The sequence below is a fragment of the Rhinatrema bivittatum genome, chromosome 10 (genome assembly GCF_901001135.1).
Source record: "Rhinatrema bivittatum chromosome 10, aRhiBiv1.1, whole genome shotgun sequence".
NCBI lineage: Eukaryota > Metazoa > Chordata > Amphibia > Gymnophiona > Rhinatrematidae > Rhinatrema > Rhinatrema bivittatum.
The window spans coordinates 108,435,074-108,454,694 of record NC_042624.1 but is presented as its reverse complement, the minus strand read 5'-3'; the positions used below and the strand labels follow the sequence as shown (position 1 = coordinate 108,454,694).

The 19,621-nt window shown below is 48.8% G+C and overlaps 1 protein-coding gene across 2 annotated transcripts in view; it reads right to left on the bottom strand.

Moving 5' to 3' along the window:
- SSBP3 (single stranded DNA binding protein 3) overlaps positions 1–19,621 on the bottom strand; it is a 186,509-nt gene that overhangs the window by 44,822 nt on the left and 122,066 nt on the right. For both annotated transcript variants that reach the window (XM_029617538.1, XM_029617537.1), the window contains exon 5: positions 15,182–15,271. In XM_029617538.1, coding sequence (XP_029473398.1) covers positions 15,182–15,271 — 90 coding nt within the window. The remainder of the gene's footprint in view (positions 1–15,181; positions 15,272–19,621) is intronic.

The window sequence follows — 19,621 nt, the reverse complement described above, 5'->3', positions numbered from 1 at the left end:
TTTATGTTTTATTATGTCACACTGTTTGTGAGTTTTATGTAGTTATGTATTGAGTTCCCTTAGATTTATTTTATGTGATTTTATCTTTTCTTTTACAGCTAATTTATTTCGTATCCTTTTATTAGTGTTAGCTGTTACTATATTATAAACTTTGTATTTCTATATTTGTTTTCAACTTTGTAAACCATTGTGAAGGTACGTCTGATGTAATGGTATATAAAAGACAATAAACTAAACTAAGTATTTAAGAGTCTATATTGGGGATCACATGACGTGGGAGTGAAGGCGCGATTCTTCACAGCTCTCAGGGCCCCACTCCCTAATCCGCGCACATCTGACTTCTAACCTCACTGAGAATACAGCCGTAAACGTTGGGGGGACTGTCAGTGACAAGGAGACCAACTTTTAAGGTCATAATCGCATCATAGCGAGATAAAGGGAGGCTGGTGGCTGGCAAAATGGCAGTTTCCACCAGTAATTCTTCCTCTTCCAGCACTCCGAAGGGGGTAAAGCAAAATCACGGCACAAGTCATTGAAGCTTTAGACGGCAGATTTGAAAAAACTTTTTGAGAAATTCGCTGAAATGAGTGCGCGCTATTTACAGATAATTCTAAGCGTTTCCGGGCGGGATGGGGGGTTGAAGATCACCTCACGGGCGTAGGGTGCAGGCCCTGGAAATGGAACTAGCAGAAGCTAAAGCGGCAATACCGAAGGCTGAAACTAAAATTGACGATCCTGAAAGCAGATCCCGTCGGGATCTGGCCTCCCAGAAACATTTTGAGGATAAGGCACTATCGGACTTATCAGAGACATGGCTCGGTGCGGCTCTTAATGTGGCTGAGGCCTACGGCACACTGCGCATCAAAAGGGCCCAGCGCTTGGGTGTAAAAATGTCAGCCCAGTCATAACCCCGATTGGCAATTGCTAAGTTTCTCAATTGCCGCCATAAGGAAGAAGTGACGCGACCGTTCAGGCAGTCAAGGAAACTGGAACACGAAGGGCGCCCCATACTTTTGTTCCCAGGATACTCGGCGATTGTTTCAGCTAAACGGAAAGCGTTTTCTTCTACCTGTGCTAAGACGGTGGAGCGGCAAAATCCGCTTTGTGCCCGCAATTTCCTGCGAAATTAAAAAAATAACCCACCAGAACAAAACATACGTATACGAAATGGCAGAGGCGGCAAAGGATTTTGTTCAAGTGTTTCTGGGTGGGAAATGAAATCGGCTGAAATATCTTAGGAGAGCTGCAGTTGGTAGCAACAAAGGTCCCATCACTCTCAGTAATTGACTTGCTGATCACTCAGTATTTTTTTGGTATTTCTCCAATGAAGAAAGATCGATGGAAACACTATCAAGTGAAACCAGAGCTGCTATTAAAATGTACCCGGAGTTGTGTTAGCGTTTATAGTCATAATCTGCTTTTATAACTGGTTTTTCTGAAAATCCATTATGTATGAGTGTGAATGGTCACATGCGTGAGTGATGTGTGCAGAGTGTGTGAGCGGGGTCTACCCATGAAAAGTCTGTATCATATCACCCCCCCGCCAGCCCTTCTTCTCAAGTCTCACCTCGTATGGCTTTTGATACAGACCGCATACCATTTTGGTTGTCTCTTTGGGACCACTTCGATCCTGTCTATCTTTTAAGATACAGTCTTTGGAACTAAACACGGTACTCCAGATGAGGCCTCACTAAGGACCTGTACAGTGGCCAATATCATCTTTTTTTCCTGCTGGTTATTCCTCTTTTGATGCAGCCCAGCGTTCTTCTTTCTTGGCCACCGCCTTGTCACACTGCTTTGCTTTCAGATCAGACACCATCACCCAAGGTCTCTTTCCTGGTCCGTGCATATCAGTCTCTTGCCCTCCCTCCCCCCTCACATACAGCTCCTTTGGCACCCCAGATTCCTGACTCTGCACTTCTCGGCACCGAGCAGGAGATGTGGATGGACACAATGGTTGGGCTGTATGGTCTTTAGCTGTTGTCATGTTCTATGGTTTTTATGAGCAAGTGCAGGAAGGTGGGATCTTGGTAGGAAGAATATGAGAAAAATGTTATTTCCTAGAATATGGTGTCAGTGTGATGAACTAGAATATGGCGCTATTCTTATATACGGTACAGACAATCTAACATCAAACCCGCCCCTGTGTAGAGCGAAAGCCACAGAGGAGGAGGAGGAGGAGAGGCCTGAGGTCATCAAACCAGGGAGAAAAAAAATGCAACACTGTCAACAGCAGTACTAGGTAGCATTTTTTAATTTATTTTATTAATTTATATTCTGCTTTTCAGGCACTTCAAAGTGGATCACATTCAGGTACTGCAGGTATTTCCCTATCCCCACAGGCCTTACAATCTAAGTCTGTACCTGAGGCAATGAAGAGTAACGGGGCCTGCCCAAGGTCAGGAGAAGCTGCAGTGGGATTTGAACCCTGGGCTTCCCTGGTTCGTAGCCTCCCGTTCTAATCACTAGACTACGCCACCATCAGTGCCATGCAGAAGGGCTTGCTCCATGACTGGAACACATCAACACCTGTCCATCCATCACCACCCACCTGTGAGGCTTAACGGAGGTCAATATTCAAAATGCCGCCAAGCAGCTAAGGTAAACCGGCTAATGTTAGCCGAGGTCCTGTCCCCAACAAACACTACAGATGGAAGTGGTCTGTTTACCACTGTACCCCCCAATTCCCTTTTACACTACATACAACGTAATTTCCCCATGGTAGCACCCTGAATTCCTCCAGCCCGTTTGTCAGTTAAAATATATAAATATAGACACAGACATTGTGGGGCAGATTTTAAAAGCCCTATGTGCGTAAATCCACCTGGATTTGTGTGTGTAGGGGGGTTCCGTGCGCCGAGCCTATTTTGCATAGGCCCGGTGACGTGCGCAAGCCCTGGGATGCACGTATATCCCGGGGATTGAAAAAAGGGGCGGGGCCAGATGCCTTCGAAGAGCCACTTGGCCGGCGTGCGCATGCAACCTATGCCTGCCCAGAGGCAGGCGCAACTTGTAAAACAAATGTGTGTGTGTGTGGGGGGGGGGTTAGGTAGGGCTGGGGGGGGGCGGAGGGAACGGAGGAAGGCTGCGCGGCTCGGCACTCGCAAGGTGCAAAAGTGTGCACCCCTTTGCGCGCGCCGACCTCGTATTTTATAACATGCGCACGCATGTTAAAAAAAAAAAAATCGGGCGTAGATTTGTGCGTGCCGGGTTGCGCTCACAAACGTACGCCCGCACGTACATCTTAAAATCCAGCCCTGTGTATACTCATTTATGCGCACTGCACTGTGACAAATGGATCAGTCCCATTCAGAATACTGCTAGATATACAGTGCAGTGAATAAATGAGTATTCTGAAAATAATAAACTCACCTAATACATGCAACATATAATCAAATATATAAGAATGAGATCATCATAGAAACAGATTCCCTTTGTGAAAAGAAAACAGAGACTATTTAACTATTAAAACAGTCAGTCCCTTACTGAAAAGTTTTGATTCTATATTGCAAATAAAATAATGGTAGAAGCAATTCTGAAGTACAAAATTACTAACCGAGATCATACGGAGAGACAGGTTAATGGGGCAAAGCCAACAGGGGGTTAAAAGCAAAGGGAAGTCTTGCCTTAGAATTGTGAAGAGATTTTTTTTTTTTTTTTTAAAGGAATTAGACAGTGGATAAAGGTGATCTGGTGGAAGACACTGGATTTTCAGAAGGCGTTTGACAAAATCTCTCATGGGAGAATCCTCAGGGAATTAAAAAGAAATGGATGGGAGGCAATGTCCTATCGTGGACTGGTAACTGGCAGGAATGGTCATTTCTCTCATTGGAGAAAGTTAAATAGGGGGTGCCCTAGGGATCTGTACTTTTTAAAATATTCCTAAATGAACTGGAAAAGGGAATGATGAATGAGGTGACTGAATAATTGTCATTTGCATATTTGATGTTGTTAACACAAGCAGATAGTGAGAAATCACAAGAAATCCTCGGCTCAATGTACAATGGCAGTGAAAAAAAAAAAAAACCCCAAGTAGAATGTGTTAGAGGCATTACGCCATCTTTCATTTTATTTTCCATTCCTTTCAATATCTATCGATCCATGGTGCAGGTGTACCGTTAGTACTGTGTGCAGTTCTGGTCGCCCCATCTCAAAAAAAGATACAGCAGAAACTAAAAAGGTACAGAGAAGGGCGACCAAAATGATAAAGGGGATGGAACAGCTCCCCTGTGAGGAAAGGCTGAAGAGGTTAGGGCTGTTCAGCTTGGAGAAGCGAGGGCTGAGGGGGGGATATGATAGGGGTCTATGAAATCATGAATGATGTGAAACAGGTAAAAAGGGAACCCTTCCATGAAGCTAATGGGCAGCACTTTTAAAACATCTGAGAAAGTACAATTATACTACGGAATTTGCCACCAGAGGATGTGGTGAAAGCAGTTAGAGTAGCTGGGTTTCAAAAGGATTTGGGCAAGTTCTTATAGGAAAAGTTCGTACACCACTAGCAGCCGTGTAGACTCGGGAAGCCACCGTTTAACCTGGTTACAAGCAAGGAGGATTGGATCCTAGCGGGTACTTATTTATTTAGAATTTTTTATATACCGACATCCGTTTGCACATCGTATCGGTTTACAAATAACTTGGAACTTTTAGGCATAGCCTTTACATGGAACAAAAATTATATGAAGAGAGACCTGGACCGGCCACTGTCGGAGACTGGATTGCTGGGGCTTGATGAACACTTTCCCAAAATATTTCCTATAAACCCACCCCCCCCCCTCAATATTCCCATTCCAAAGATTGCCGACAATAACTGCTCCCCTCCCCCCCCGCACCCCATGCAAAGGTGAATCAAATCTCGCCCAAGTAAATCCAGCCCGAGTGAAGGCAAACGACTGTAAACAGGAGCATGCGAGCAGCGAGGAATTGCAACGCGCTGGCAGGAAACTGGAGACTTTGTGAAGCATTGTGTTGGCAAGTAGCAGCCAGCGGTAAGCTGAGCCCTCCCGGCCGCCCTAGCGCACCCTTCCTACCGCCCTCCCACAGCTACTTCTGGCTGCAGATGTGCAGTTTAGGTAAACATCTTGGGGACAGTTTCCTGCCCGGCCCCTTGCTAGATGGCTTGGGAGTGGCGGCAGCAACAAGGATCTGGGAAGGTTAAGTGGTTTCCTGTCTGCTGTCCTGGGGCCACCCTCCTCTGCGGTGACTGGGGGGCTAGGTGAGCTGGGGGGCACGGACTACTCTGGGGCAGGAGCGAATGAAAGCTGAGCCAGCCTGCGCACAAGCCCATCCCGCGGGCAGGACCACCCACCAGCTCCCCCCACCCTCTTCCGAGGCTGCACAGGGCAGGCAATGCTACAAGAGGGCGGCAGGGAGGGAATGCAGGAAGCAGACCCTCCCCCTTTAAACCCCCCCCCCCCCCCGCACAAGTCTCTCTGAAGTTGAGTTAAGCAGGATCAATTGTTATAATCATGAGTGCGGGGGTGGGGGGAAACCATTAACCATTTCAAATAGGTCCAGGCCTGGTGGCAGATTTAAAACAAAAGTAGCTTTTCCAATTAAGCTGTGGAATTTGTTGCCGGAGGATGATAGTGAAGGCCAGTAGTAACTGCAAGCCCTGGTGCAGTCCCGATCTGACCGGCAGGCTATGCAGGGAGCCCAGGATGGTACGGATCAAAAACAAAACTGGTTAAAAAAACAAAAATAAATTAAGCATCTCTCTGCCTTGTACGGGGAAAAAAATGAGGCTCTACACAACAAGGGACAAGTTAATAAAGCTTCAGTGCCAAAACAGCCCCATCCCCAGGAGCACCAGGCAGGCCAAACCAGTTACAGGGTCCGTCTCAGTGCTGAAGGGCCTACAGGGTTTAGAAAAGGGAATTAACAAGCTAAGAGCGTTTCATTAAGGTCTCTGCCCATCCACACAGAATGGGGAGAAAATCCTTTAGTGAATCAGGGCCTAGAGGCCAAACAGCCTTTCCGCTGCCACCAAGGGCAAGGGTACAGCTGGTGATCGGCCGAGCGATATGTTCCACTTTAAAAGTCTATCCCACATCAAACTCATGATTATACAATACAACGAAATTACACTTGCATCCTACCCTTCTCAAAACAGATTCAGAGGGACTAACACCATAACTATCGATCTCACACACACACACACAAAAAAAAAGCAACACATAACAATCAATATAATAAAAACAAATGCTCCCTTATCCACCAGCACTAAGGATGGGGACAAAACCTCAATACCCTCATTCCACACAGATTCCAAACCTCCACAACATGCAGCGGTTTCTTTACACAAAACAATGGGTTTTAGAAAAAGCAGATGACCCTGGGCCGTCTCCCTGCGCGGGCTTTCATGCTTGCCCTGAAATCCCACCGACCTAGTCTTCAGAGCCTCCAACTAATTCAAAATTCCGCTTCAAGGCCACTTAATCCCAGACGAAGACATCAACACCTTACTCCAACACTTACACCGGCTTCAGTATATAAAACTAGCACTACAAGCTCAGGATTTATTACCCCACATCAACTTGCCATGGGCTAGCAGAACCCTCAAAACGTACGGTGGGGGGACAACTAGATCTCTCCGGTCAGCCTCCCAATCCTTACGTGGAACTCCTCCTCTGCGTTCAGCTAGACTGTCATCCCCACCCGGCAGAACACGTTTTCACTTGCCGAACCACAACACACGCGACTCTTGACAAATATTAAAGATGTTAAAATAGCATTATAAAAACACATCTTTGCCACTGCTTTCTTCCTAACAACGTCAGAGTTAATCAAGCGTTCCCACAGCAAGGCATGTCTTACATAGATTCATAGGTACAGATGACCCTTCCAATGAAACCGTTAAGGTTAAGTTTACATCAAACACAAATATATGTACCTATGGCCGAAAACAGCCATCAGAAAATGCAAAACAATGTCCTGATGAAGTTTTATCTTGCCAATGTTTGTTTGTGTTAGTCAACTTACCTATGCCACATATCTGTTTTACTTTTTTGTTCCGTCGTCTTTTATAGCATGAGCTATGTATTTTTATGCCTGTAACATCGTTACCCACCCCTGAGCATCAGAGGGTGCGAGATACAAATAATTTTAAAATAAGTTCTCCCATGCTGGTCAAGTGAAAGGTTACGGTAGACCGAGCAGCAGCTGGTTTTCTCCGGGAGCAGCATGCCTTACCAGAAGTTTAACTCTAAAGACCCGTCTTGCACGCTGCTGGCCAGCCCTCGGCGAGTGCGCGAGCCCCAGCTGCGAGCCGCAGTGAGGCGAGCATGCACTAGGGGGCAGCATGGGAGCACGGCACAGCCAGGCCTTTGTTATCAAGGCTCACTCTCTCTCTCTCACACTAACTGCTGATGCATGGCTAACGCAGCAGAGGACACTGATTTATGGTCAATGTTCCATTTCATCTGGAAGAGAGTTGCACGGCTACACACCAAGCTCACAGTTAGGAGACTATTTTTTTGGTTGCTGTTGTTGTGTTTTTAATAGCTGGACACGTAAATTACCTGCAGCACAGCATACCTTACTGCAAATGGTCTGCTTTTAGCCAACCAAAAGACAATCTCCCTCCTAAAAAAACCACTGCACCAGCTTTAAGTGCTCAGCTAGGAGCAGAATCTGCTCCCTCCTGCCACCAGGCACAAGCAGGGTCCAGCTCCACCGGGAAGCAAAACCCAGCTGAGCCTGGAGAGCAGCGAGACAGGTTTATAAGAGGGAAAGGCTGTGCAGGAGGTAACATCTATAGCCTCTCTCCCCCTTTCAAGATGCTGCCTCACGTGTACATGCATTACATATGTACAATTTCTGGAAGACTTACAAAAAAAAAAATCTAAATTGGAAGAACAAGTTGCATTTTATAGATGCTAAAAAAATAAATAAGAAGGTGAGAAACATTAACAGCTTGAAGGATATGTGAACAGTAAAATGTAATCTGCTACTAAAGCTGCCAGAAAATGAAACTACAGGCACAATGTCCTGAAGTCAGCTAATTACAGACAAAAACTGTAAAATAAAGGGGGCCTGTCTGAGGTCTCCACAGCAAGGCTGCGGACCGACTTGTGGGAGGAATTAGGCTCGATTCCCAAATCCTGGCTCTGCGCCTTGGGCCAACCAGTTTGGGCTGGGTATGCAGTGCAGGGTGGAGGTGGGCGGACCCCCCCTCCCCTCCCCTCACAGGACAAGATCAGGTGACCCATGTGACCTGGGCAGCAAAAGGAAACTGCAGTTCCTGACCCTAGCAAGGCAGGAAGGGGAAACCCCAGGGGTATCGTGGGGCCTTCGTTCCAAATGACCTGGAAGTCCCCAAAGGAACAGAAGTAACCTGCCAGGCCCAAAACAAACTCCCCCCCCCCCCCCCCCCCCCCCCCGCATGAGGATACCAGCAGCTGCAATGGCTCAGCCAGTCTGCATGGGCCTGACGGAGCAGGTGGGGACACGGTGAGAACGCTATAAAATCCCCTCCCCCAGGCTGCTTCTCATCAATTCCTTCCCCCAGTACAAAATTAAAAAGTATGTAAACCAAGAGTGCTAGTGTGGCGCTTCAGAATTAAAACCAAATACGAGTCAACGATTTATAACCCGCCTTAACCCCACGAGTGTGCTGCAGGAGAGGAACAGCACACAAATTACAAACCCAAGGGGGAAGACTGCACCACGGAAAGGGTGCCCCCTCCCGGAGGAGGTGGCGAAGGCAGGAACAGCCACGGCCATTCAGAGAGGTAGAAAAGGAATAACCCTAGCTGTTACAGGGTAGCCTGCATGGAGCGGGCAGTTACCACACCCCAGGCAACTTGCTGGGCAGTCAGGATGCACCATTTGGGTCTTTATCTGCAGTCACTTGCTGGGTTATGATGTCATCTGTGAAAACTGCAGAAAATTTCAATGCAAAGAATCAGCAAACTTTTACTAGTCACCTCAGCAACTTGGTGAGGTTGAAATCTGTTCCATTACAGATTGCTGTTCCAGTAATTTAGAGCGCGCTAAGGGAACACGTGGTGTATTCCCTTAATGCACCTCCCACGGCTGCACAGCCTGTTGGCATAGTGAGCGCTCTCATGGTGGCTCCCTCGCTAACCCCAGAGGTGGTCAAAGCCAGCACCCAGAAAGAAAAAAAAAATCTGGAGCCACAAATAAAATTACCGAAGGCATCTTTCTCCATCTAAGGGTGGCATAGCACTATATAGTGCCACAATTGGAAACAGCATTTTCAGCCTTAATGGACTGAGGGCAGGTCACAGATAACTCGTAACATAGTGACCGAATCTCTCTAAGTTGAGACATCCCCCTCTTGTATGCATCAGATGAGTGGGATAGCAAAATCGCTTACCTGTAACGGGTGTTCTCCAATGACAGTAGGATGTCAGTAATCACACATCCACGTGCAAGGCCTGAGCACCCTGCTTCTCCTCGGAGAACAGCCACTAATTAGGCTCAATGACCAGGTTTTTGTTTTTTTTTTTACAAGTAGCATTTCTGCCCAAAATGTACCTGTGTGATGACCCTTTACTGCACCGTTAGCCATGGTGCGCCTCATTCCGTCACGCATTTTAATCCAATACAAGTTAATTTTGGACTTTTGCATCAAATACATGAATGCGTCAGGACTGGAGTACGCGCCTCGATTTTGCCAGTGGAAATACCGTGTCCCCTTTTTAAGCTTCCCGTCTTTCCTTTAGTGCGTGTCTTTTTCAATCTGACAATAAAAAGTTACATGAAACCCCCATCCCACACCGCTACCTCTCATAAGTTTAACAAATCTAAATCGGATAAAAGAAATCTTAATGACGACGGTGACTAATGTATATGGCAGTCTGAACAGTCTCTCTCTGCTTATCTAGTTTGGGCCCAGGGGGGTTTCCCTCCTGCTCCTGTATGGCCTTCTAACAAATCAGAACCAGCCTGGCTTGGACCTCAGTACCATGATCCTTCACTGGTAACTACCCGAGGGATGTCCCCCCTATATGCCTAAGGACCAGTCAATGCGGGGACAAGCCCCTTGGGCCAGGACTCGATCACACTCCCCCCCTCTGGAAGCCGGTATTACATACACCCCCCCCCCCCCCTTCTCCAGCCGCCAGGGGCTGTGAGCACTGCCTATGCAGCACCCTTAGCCTGCCCAGAGAACAGAAGACCAGACACGGGATTGGACCCAGCTCTAGAAATAAATAAATAAATAAATATCGTCAAGCAGAGCAGCTTTAAACCTATCCCTAAGCTTTAACTTCCCCATAGCACCCCCTTCCACCCCAGCGACCGCGGGGAAGGCAGATTCCCAGCCGGCGAGCGCTCGAAGAGAAGCAGCGCGCGCTGAAATCTGCCCGTCGCACAAACGGCAGCCAGCCCTGGCGTGCGGAGGGCAAGCAACTACTCACCGCTTCCACTGTGGGGGAGTCCTTGGCACAGCTGGCAGTAAGGGGACAGGGCGTTATGCAGGTAGCAAGGGCAGTGATGGGCACTATGCATGCCACACATCACGCATTGGGTTTTTCTTTTTAAAGCAGGTATTTTAAGTTATCGGGCAGCACCTGACTGTAATGTAATAACTTAGCTGTCAACTCATAGCATTTATTTGAAGGGTCCCTACCCCCTTCGACAGCAATACCAGGAAAATCAGGATAAGCTGTTAGCTGGAACAAAATTAGGCTCTCTCCCTTCAATTCTGAATTGCATTTTACAAGTCCGATCTGTGCTGCAGGTCTCTGAAATTCCCTTTCCTTGTCCACGCCCGCCACCCTTTACCTAAGAATCACGGGAGCTGCTGCTCCAGGCTTCCGCAGAGCGCCCAGGCACAAAGTTATCCACGTCACAGGAGCAGCCAAAGGGCGCGCGTACTCTGCAAGGCAGGCTCCACAAATCGGAGGCCAAAAATATAAGGCAGCCAAGGAATAAACTCAAAAAGACGTATCTGAGACCAGAGCCAGGTTTACGACACAGCACGACCCGACAGCTTCTGCCGTTTAAATACCTCGCGCAGCCTGATTTGTAAAAGCCTCGCCTCATGAGCCATGTGGTCAGCCTGCAAGACCCTCCCCCTCAGTGCAACCTTTTCACTTACGTCACCAGGCAAGAGGATATGGGGGGGGGGGGGGGGGGGAGGGAACACAGGGCAGACATAACTGCTGCCACCTAGATGACAAATCAGCAATTGCAAACCATTTAGAAACCATTTAGAAACCATTTAGAAACCATTTCCTCCCATCCGTGGCCTTGAATTCCAAAAGCAGCCTGGCCACGGCCTCTGCCAGCTCGGCCCAGGAACTATCACCCTCCCTGGACTGTGATGACGTACGAAATGCAACACCAGTGCAAGCTGCAGCAATGCTCCCCCCACGTGCAGTGCAAGCTGCAGCAATGCTCCCCCCACGTGCACTGCAAGCTGCAGCAATGCTCCCCCCCACGTGCACTGCAAGCTGCAGCAATGCTCCCCCACGTGCACTGCAAGCTGCAGCAATGCTCCCCCCACGTGCACTGCAAGCTGCAGCAATGCTCCCCCCACGTGCACTGCAAGCTGCAGCAATGCTCCCCCCACGTGCACTGCAAGCTGCAGCAATGCTCCCCCCACGTGCACTGCAAGCTGCAGCAATGCTCCCCCCACGTGCAGTGCAAGCTGCAGCAATGCTCCCCCCACGTGCACTGCAAGCTGCAGCAATGCTCCCCCCATATGCACTGTGTCTTAAATACGTAATCCCTCCACCGTACAAACGACAGCAAAGGGCTGGGAATAAGGAGCTCCGAGGACTGGTCTTTTCAGCTGGCGGTAAGCAAGCTTGGATCCTGACAAAGGACAGGATGTGGGATCTGGTGGGGGACGGGGGGGAGGTCATCTGCAGTGAGGGAAGAGCACAGAGGCGGGGTTGATGGGGCGGGTGGGGGGAATCCTCATGCTTGTTGAGAGAGCTGTCCTGGCAGGGGTCAGGGTGTAGAGGAAAAATCCCAACACTTCAAGTGAGTGGAGAACCGCTCTGGTGTCAGAGGGTGCGTGTGGAAGGAGGGGGGAGATCTCTAAGCCAGCGGTGAGGGGGGGAGAGATCAGCGCTGCACCTCTCTCACCGAGTTGGTTCATGACAAACGCCCCCCAAGTTTCTGCTTAAAGAACCCGGAGACCATGGGAAATATGAAAACAGATTCTCTTAGCAAGCTCGCCTAGTGGCCCTGAAGCATCCACACCGAGCTCCAACATCCGCCACTGCCTGTCAGGGTCCTGCATTTCCACCCCAGCATCTGGAAAGTTTGGATGGAGCAGCTTCAGTCACTATCCCCAAACCTCCCTCACTTGCCAGCGACAGGGGGGAAAGCCCCTTCAGCTCGCTGCTGTCTTGGGGCCTTGCCCAGTTTTTAAATCTCTCCCTTTCCTCCTCTCGGGCCGAGGCAACGCAGTGCTCTGAAAACCTCCCAACAGGGAAGCTCTCTGGTAACTCCCCAAGGACCTTGGGGAGGGGGCACGATGGGCTAGGATTATGCCGACTGTCAAAGTCCGTGGATGCTTTAACCTGAGGACTTTGTGACAGCGGTCAGAGGGGATGCTGGCACATTTACTTTCCCTCTGAAAACAGAGCTGGGGGGGGGGGGGGGGAGAAAACAAGGCACCCGCCGTGATTTGCCTCTGCTTCTTCTACAGAAACGGTTTTCCCTGCACCCGACCTAACCCCGCCCATGGGCCTGCTCACCTTTCCCACAGGTAAAAGCGCGCTGGCTGCTGATCCCCAGGTGCACGCCAGCTTCCAGACATCACATCCAGAGAGCGATGATATTTATAAGGTACGATAGGCAAGCTCACACATGCACATGGCTTCTGGAGACAGCCTTTGCTCTATTTTTACAGTGTTTGCTTTTGTGTTTATTTTATAATATTTACAGACCTATAGAAGATAGATAGATAGATATTTTTGTATCTACCTAATGTAATGCAGGCTCCCCATGCACCAGGAATTGAGTCGCCTCTCCTGGGCTAATCTAGGGGGAGCATGTTCCTAGCATTAGACCCACAGCAGGAGGAAACCCACATCACCCATAAATTTAGAGAACTTTTTTCAAATTATCTTTTACTGATGACACCAGCTAGATGGGGCTTTTAATTTCTACCCTCCACAGTTTACCCGGCACAAGAGGGAGGGAGAGGGTCTCAGCATCACCTTTTCCTGTTCCACACGTGGATCCGACACACCTCAGGGACAGGCTAAGAGGTCAGGCAGCAGCGAAGCTCACGAGCTCCAGATTCAGCTCAGTCAGAGGAGGGGGGCGTAAAGCAGTAACCACAAAGCCCTGCTGGAACAGGGACGGAGAGTGAAGGCTCTGTGAGCAGCTTGCCCGAGGACCAGCCAGAGGCAGTGAGAGCCGGACTGGGCAATCAGGGTAACCAGGGCTTGCAAAATGAACCTGCATTCAGAGCCAGTCGCCTCTCATGAACACTCACGGCCGGGTATCATGACAAGACGACCAAAACTTGTACACTTCTGCCTTAGGGATTTATCCCAACCTGAAGAGAAGCAAGGGAACCAGACCTCCACTCACCCCGGAGGACCAAGTCCTTCACCTGCACGGAAGCCAGGCCCAACCTGAAGCATTCTGGAGCCCGCTTCAGCCCCCACCCAGGCGTCACAGAAAGCTTCGTGGACCAAAAGGCTGCCCCCTGCTTTACGCCCCAGACACTGTTCCCATACCTCGGAGGGTCACACATTTTGGGTGCTTTACGCCTCAGACACTGTTCCCATACCTCGGAGGGTCACACATTTTGGGTGCTTTACGCCTCAGACACTGTTCCCATACCTCGGAGGGTCACACATTTTGGGCGCTTTACGCCTCAGACACTGTTCCCATACCTGGGAGGGTCACACATTTTGGGTGCTTTACGCCTCAGACACTGTTCCCATACCTCGGAGGGTCACACATTTTGGGTGCTTTACGCCTCAGACACTATTCCCATACCTCGGAGGGTCACACATTTTGGGTGCTTTACGCCTCGGACACTGTTCCCATACCTCGGAGGGTCACACATTTTGGGTGCTTTACGCCTCAGACACTGTTCCCATACCTCGGAGGGTCACACATTTTGGGTGCTTTACGCCTCAGACACTATTCCCATACCTCGGAGGGTCACACATTTTGGGTGCTTTACGCCTCAGACACTGTTCCCATACCTCGGAGGGTCACACATTTTGGGTGCTTTACGCCTCAGACACTATTCCCATACCTCGGAGGGTCACACATTTTGGGCGCTTTACGCCTCAGACACTATTCCCATACCTCGGAGGGTCACACATTTTGGGTGCTTTACGCCTCGGACACTGTTCCCATACCTCGGAGGGTCACACATTTTGGGTGCTTTACGCCTCAGACACTATTCCCATACCTCGGAGGGTCACACATTTTGGGTGCTTTACGCCTCGGACACTGTTCCCATACCTGGGAGGGTCACACATTTTGGGTGCTTTACGCCTCAGACACTGTTCCCATACCTGGGAGGGTCACACATTTTGCCCCTCCACAGCAGCAGCAGTGGAGGGGCAAAATGCACCCAAGAGCTTTAAAGCAGCTGCCTTTCTGGGCCTAGGATATTTCCATAAACCCAAGGTTCACGGGTTCAGGTTCCAGTGTGGTCAACTCAACTTTCCACCTTTCCGGGGGAGGGGAGAATAAAAAAAAACCAAAACTGTCCCAACTCATAACGGCAGCAGCAGGACGCACGCACACTGCAGGACGCACGCAGACTGCAAAAGGCTCGAGGTAAGGGACGATCAGTATGAGCACATCTCATGCCACCTGCACAGCAAGGAGACCAGGAGGAAATCACAACACTAAAACCTCACAAGCAGAACGATTTTAAGAGAGAGAGGAGGAGTAAAGCAGAGGTCAGAGCAGCAGACTGCACACCGAGGAGCCAGGGTGCAAATCCTGCTACTGCTCCGTGTGACCTTGGAAAAGAAGCTTGGCCCCTCCATTACCCTCAGGTACAAAACAGACCGTGAGCCCTCTGGGGATATGGAGAATGCAATCGGGCTCTGAAGTGTCACAAAAGGTATAATATACATTTTTATTAAAGGTTACAATTAGGTCAATAGATTAAAAAAAAAAAGAAAAAACCCACCACCAATTGTGCCAACTTCTCACTTACTCTTGCCCTCTCCCCCTCCATCCCTCTGACCACCATCGATGCAGGAGACAGACTTACCTGGAAGAAGCCAGGAGGAATGGGGCCCCCGGGCATCCCGTCGCTGGCAGGAATGTTTCCAAGTACAGGACTCGGCGCAGCAGCCGCACTCTGCAAACACACAAAAGAACAAAAGGGGCAGGATAACTATTTCATTCCAAATACGCACCACGGGTAGCGCTAGCAGCGATCACGGTCCCCCATTCTGCTGCAAACACTGGGATATTCTTTGGCTTGCTAGCAGCAGCAGCTTAGGTTTGGGGTTGGGCCAGGATCGCAGGACGGTGGCAGAAGCTCCCGCAAGACCCGGCCAGGGTGGCCTTCCTGCTCAGTTGAGAGCACGGGGAGCCACTCAGCATGGCCCCACAGCTCGCCTGGGAGTGGGAAACTGAAGGAGAGCTACAAAAGTAAAGACGCATTCACCACCAGAAAGCTAAGTCCGTGGATCAGGGCCCGGATTTATTAACCCTTTAAAAACTGCATGCTAAAATTATTATTATTATTATTATTTAACATTTTTATATACCGGCATTCGTAGGACACATCATGTCGGTTCACAATTAACTGAGAAAGGAAATTACATTGAACAAGGGGGGTTTAACTGGGAGAATTGGATAATAATTGGATAAAAGGAACAAGGTAAAAAGCGAAGAACGAGAGAAAAGAGAAAGCAAGCATGGATAACTTAATTGGAAAGATATGGGTTTAAAATTACATATTACATATGTGAACTTGTTTACAACGTTGGGGGGAGGGGTGAGGGGAGAGGGAAAGGGGGGGAGAAAATATGCGAGAGGGGAGGTAAAGGTAAAGGAGAGATTGATATGGTAAAGAAGGCGGGGGGGGGGGGAGGCTGAAGAGGCTAAGATGCGGGGGGGGGGGGGGGGGGGGGGGGGGAGTTAGGGGGAGCATGGGGTGTGCTGGAAGGGTTACCAGGGTGGGAAAGGTGGGAAGGGCTGTATGGAGAATGCAGGTTCCTGTATGCGTGGGAGGCCTAGGGTTGAGAGGAGTTGGGGTAGGCCTGTTTAAACAGCCATGTTTTTATTCCTTTTTTGAAGTGGCTCAGGGATGGTTCTAGTCGGAGTTTGGCCGGGAGGGAGTTCCAGAGGGAGGGGCCTGCGATAGAGAAGGCTCTTTCCCTGGTGGCGGTGAGGTGCCCAATTTTGAGTGAGGGGGTTTGGAGGGTGCCGGCGAGGGCGTTTCTGGTGGGGCGGTTCGATTGTCGGAATTGAGGCACATCTTCAAGCCAGGGGGAGCTGTTTTTGTATAGAGTGTTATGTAGGATGGTAAGTGTTTTGTATTGGGAACGGAATGCAATGGGGAGCCAGTGGAGATTTTGTAGTATGGGAGTGATATGATCGGATTTTCTTGTGTTTGTTAGGATACGTGCCATGGCATTTTGGAGGATTTGAAGAGGTTTAGTAGTAGAGGCTGGGAGGCCTAGGAAAAGGGCGTTGCAATAATCGAGTTTGGATAACATGGTGGTTTGCATGACGGTGCGGAAATCATGGGCGTGAAGGAGGGGCTTCAGTTTTTTGAGGGTTTGGAGTTTAAAGAAGCCTCCTTTTAGCAGTGATTTAATGTGGGATTTCAAATTTAGTTGGTTGTCTAGGTAAACTCCTAAGTCTCTGTCGCTATGTGGTAGTGATTGAGCTTGTGAGGCGTTTTGGATCGTATGGTGGATCGAGTCGGAAGATTGATTTGTTAGGATAAGGATTTCAGTTTTGGAGGTGTTGAGTGCAAGGTGGAGATTGGAGAGGAGTGAGTTGATGGAGGTCAGACAAGTTTCCCAGTACTGCAGGGTTTCGTTGAGGGATTTTCGAATGGGAATCAAAATTTGTACGTCATCTGCGTATAGGAAGAATTTCAGTCCTAGTTTAGAGAGTAAGTGGCAGAGTGGGAGTAAGTAAATATTGAAGAGGGTGGATGATAGGGAGGAGCCTTGTGGGACGCCCTGCGTGAGGGGAATGTGAGCGGATTCGAAGTCATCGAGTTTGACTAAGTACATTCTATGATCTAGGTATGAGGAGAACCACGATAGGGCTGTGTTTGATATGCCTATCTCGGATAAGCGTGATACTAGGATTTGATGGTTCACAGTATCAAATGCGGCTGAGATATCTAGGAGGGCAAGGATGTAGGATTGGCTGTGGTCCATGCCCTTAAGGATGGTATCTGTTATGGCGAGTAGGAGTTTTCGGTGCTTCGGTCTTGGCGGAAGCCATATTGGGAAGGGTGTAAAATATTGTTTTCTTCTAGGAATTCTGTGAGTTGGGTGTTGACCACCTTCTCCATGATTTTGGAGATAAAAGGTAGATTCGATATGGGTCTGTAATTTGCAGGATCATTGTGGTCAAGGGTGGGTTTTTTTAGTAGGGGCTTTACAATAGCAAGCTTAAGGGGGTCGGGAACTTTGCCGGTGGTGATGGAGCAATTTATAATGTCTGCTATTGGTTTTGCAATGGCGGTAGGAATGGTAAGGAGGATTTTTGATGGGATGGTGTCTGCGGTGTGGGTGGCTGGCCGCATCTTTTTTAGTATGGATTCAATTTCCTTCAAGGAGGTGAGGTCAAGGGAGCTGAGGGTACCTCCATTGTGGAAAGGTAGTGGGTCTGTAGGGGCAGGGTTGGATGGGAGCCGAGTTAAGATTTTGGAGATTTTATTTTTAAAATAGTCGGCAAGCTTCTCACATTTCTCTAAGCTGTTTTCATCTTGGGGGGAGGGAAAGGGGGATTTTGTGAGATCTGAAACGAAGGAGAATAAGGCGTTGGGGTTGAAAGTGTAGTTATGGATTTTGGCTGCATAATAATCACGTTTGGCGAGGAGAATAGCTTGCCGGTATGTATGCAAAGTATGCTTGTAAGCCATATTGAGGGAGGGTGTGGGTTGTTTACGCCAGGTGCGTTCCTTGGATCGGAGCTCTTGCTTTAGTGTTCTTAGTTCATTTGTGTACCATGGTTTGTTTTTTTCAGTGCGTGTCGGTGTTATGGTTTTGTGGATGGTGGGGCAGAGGGCATTAGCGATGTCGGAGATGGACTTATCCCAGGACTGTAGAGCAGTATCTGGATTGGTGAGGTCGAGATATTCACTAATATTGTTGAATGCTAGGGAGAGTTGCTCAGAAGGACATGGTTTACGGAAGGAGATCGTTTTCTTTTTTAGTGGATTTGAGATCGGTGTGTTGGTGTTGATAGTAAGGTGGGCATTGATGAGAAAGTGGTCGGACCAGGGGATGGGGGTGGTGGTGGGTGCGTGTGGTACTATGATGTCTGTATTTACGAAAAGGAGGTTGAGTGTGTGACCAGCTTTGTGTGTAGGCTTGGAGATAAGTTGTCTGAAACCCAGGGCGTTTAAGGTGACGAGTAGGGTTTCACAGGCAGGCGTTGCGGGGAGGGTGTCAATATGGAGATTGAAGTCTCCGAGAATTACTGCGGGTATATCTGGTTTTATGTTTTCAGTGATGTATTCGATGAAGGGGGATGGGTCCTGTTCGAGTATTCCAGGAGGGGCGTAGATAAGGCATATCTGCAGGGATTTCGATTTAAGTAGGCCAATTTCAAGTCTTGGTGGGGGGGAGATGGTTTGTAGCTTAAGGTTGAGGTGTTTCTTGGTAGCTAGGAGTAAGCCTCCTCCTCTTTTTTTAGGCCTTGGGATTGAGAAAATGTCGTATGACTGTGTGGGGAGTTGGTTGATAAAAACATGGTCAGACTTTTTTAACCAGGATTCTGTGATCGCACAGATATCAGGGTTGGTGTCAGTGAGCATTATCCTTAAAGCTATAATTGCTGGGGTGCTCAGAAGAAAAGATTTCTTCAGAGGGTGATGGATGCACGGAAGAGCCCTCGGAGGCGGAGAGGAAACCCCGCAATAGAATTCAGGAAGACCTGAAGGGTAAGGCACAGAGGCCAAGGTGGATCTGTCTGGTCAGGGAGAACGGGTGGCTTTGCTAGCTCTTGAGATCTTTTATCTGCCTCATATCCCCGTTTCAGCCACAACTAAATGTTTTCTTCTCCATCCCGCGCAGCAGACTCCAGTGGGACACCTCTGTCAGGCCGGACCTTAGCTTACAGGGCTTTCATGTATTTCATTTATTACTCCTAAGCGGTAACACGCAATCGTTTCTCCCTCGTCTAGGGAGCGTATACAGATCGGTTCCTCTGCCAAACCAAAGTGCGCGGCTACACCCACAGCTCCAAAACTCTTCCCACACATCCCACGTTCAAATCTGCATGCGTATAATGTTGCATTCTTGTTAAGGCACATACATGATTGGATCTTTGAAACTTCATTTCATAAGCCTTTGAAATGAAAGGGGTGAAACCCCTTTCATTGGGTAATATCTTACAGGTTGCAAAGGATATACTGGAAAAGATTCTTAAGAATGCTATAGTGGCCTCTTGTAGGAATGCCTGGAGAGTGGTATGTGCTAATTTATATAAAGGGAGTAACAAGGACGGCATT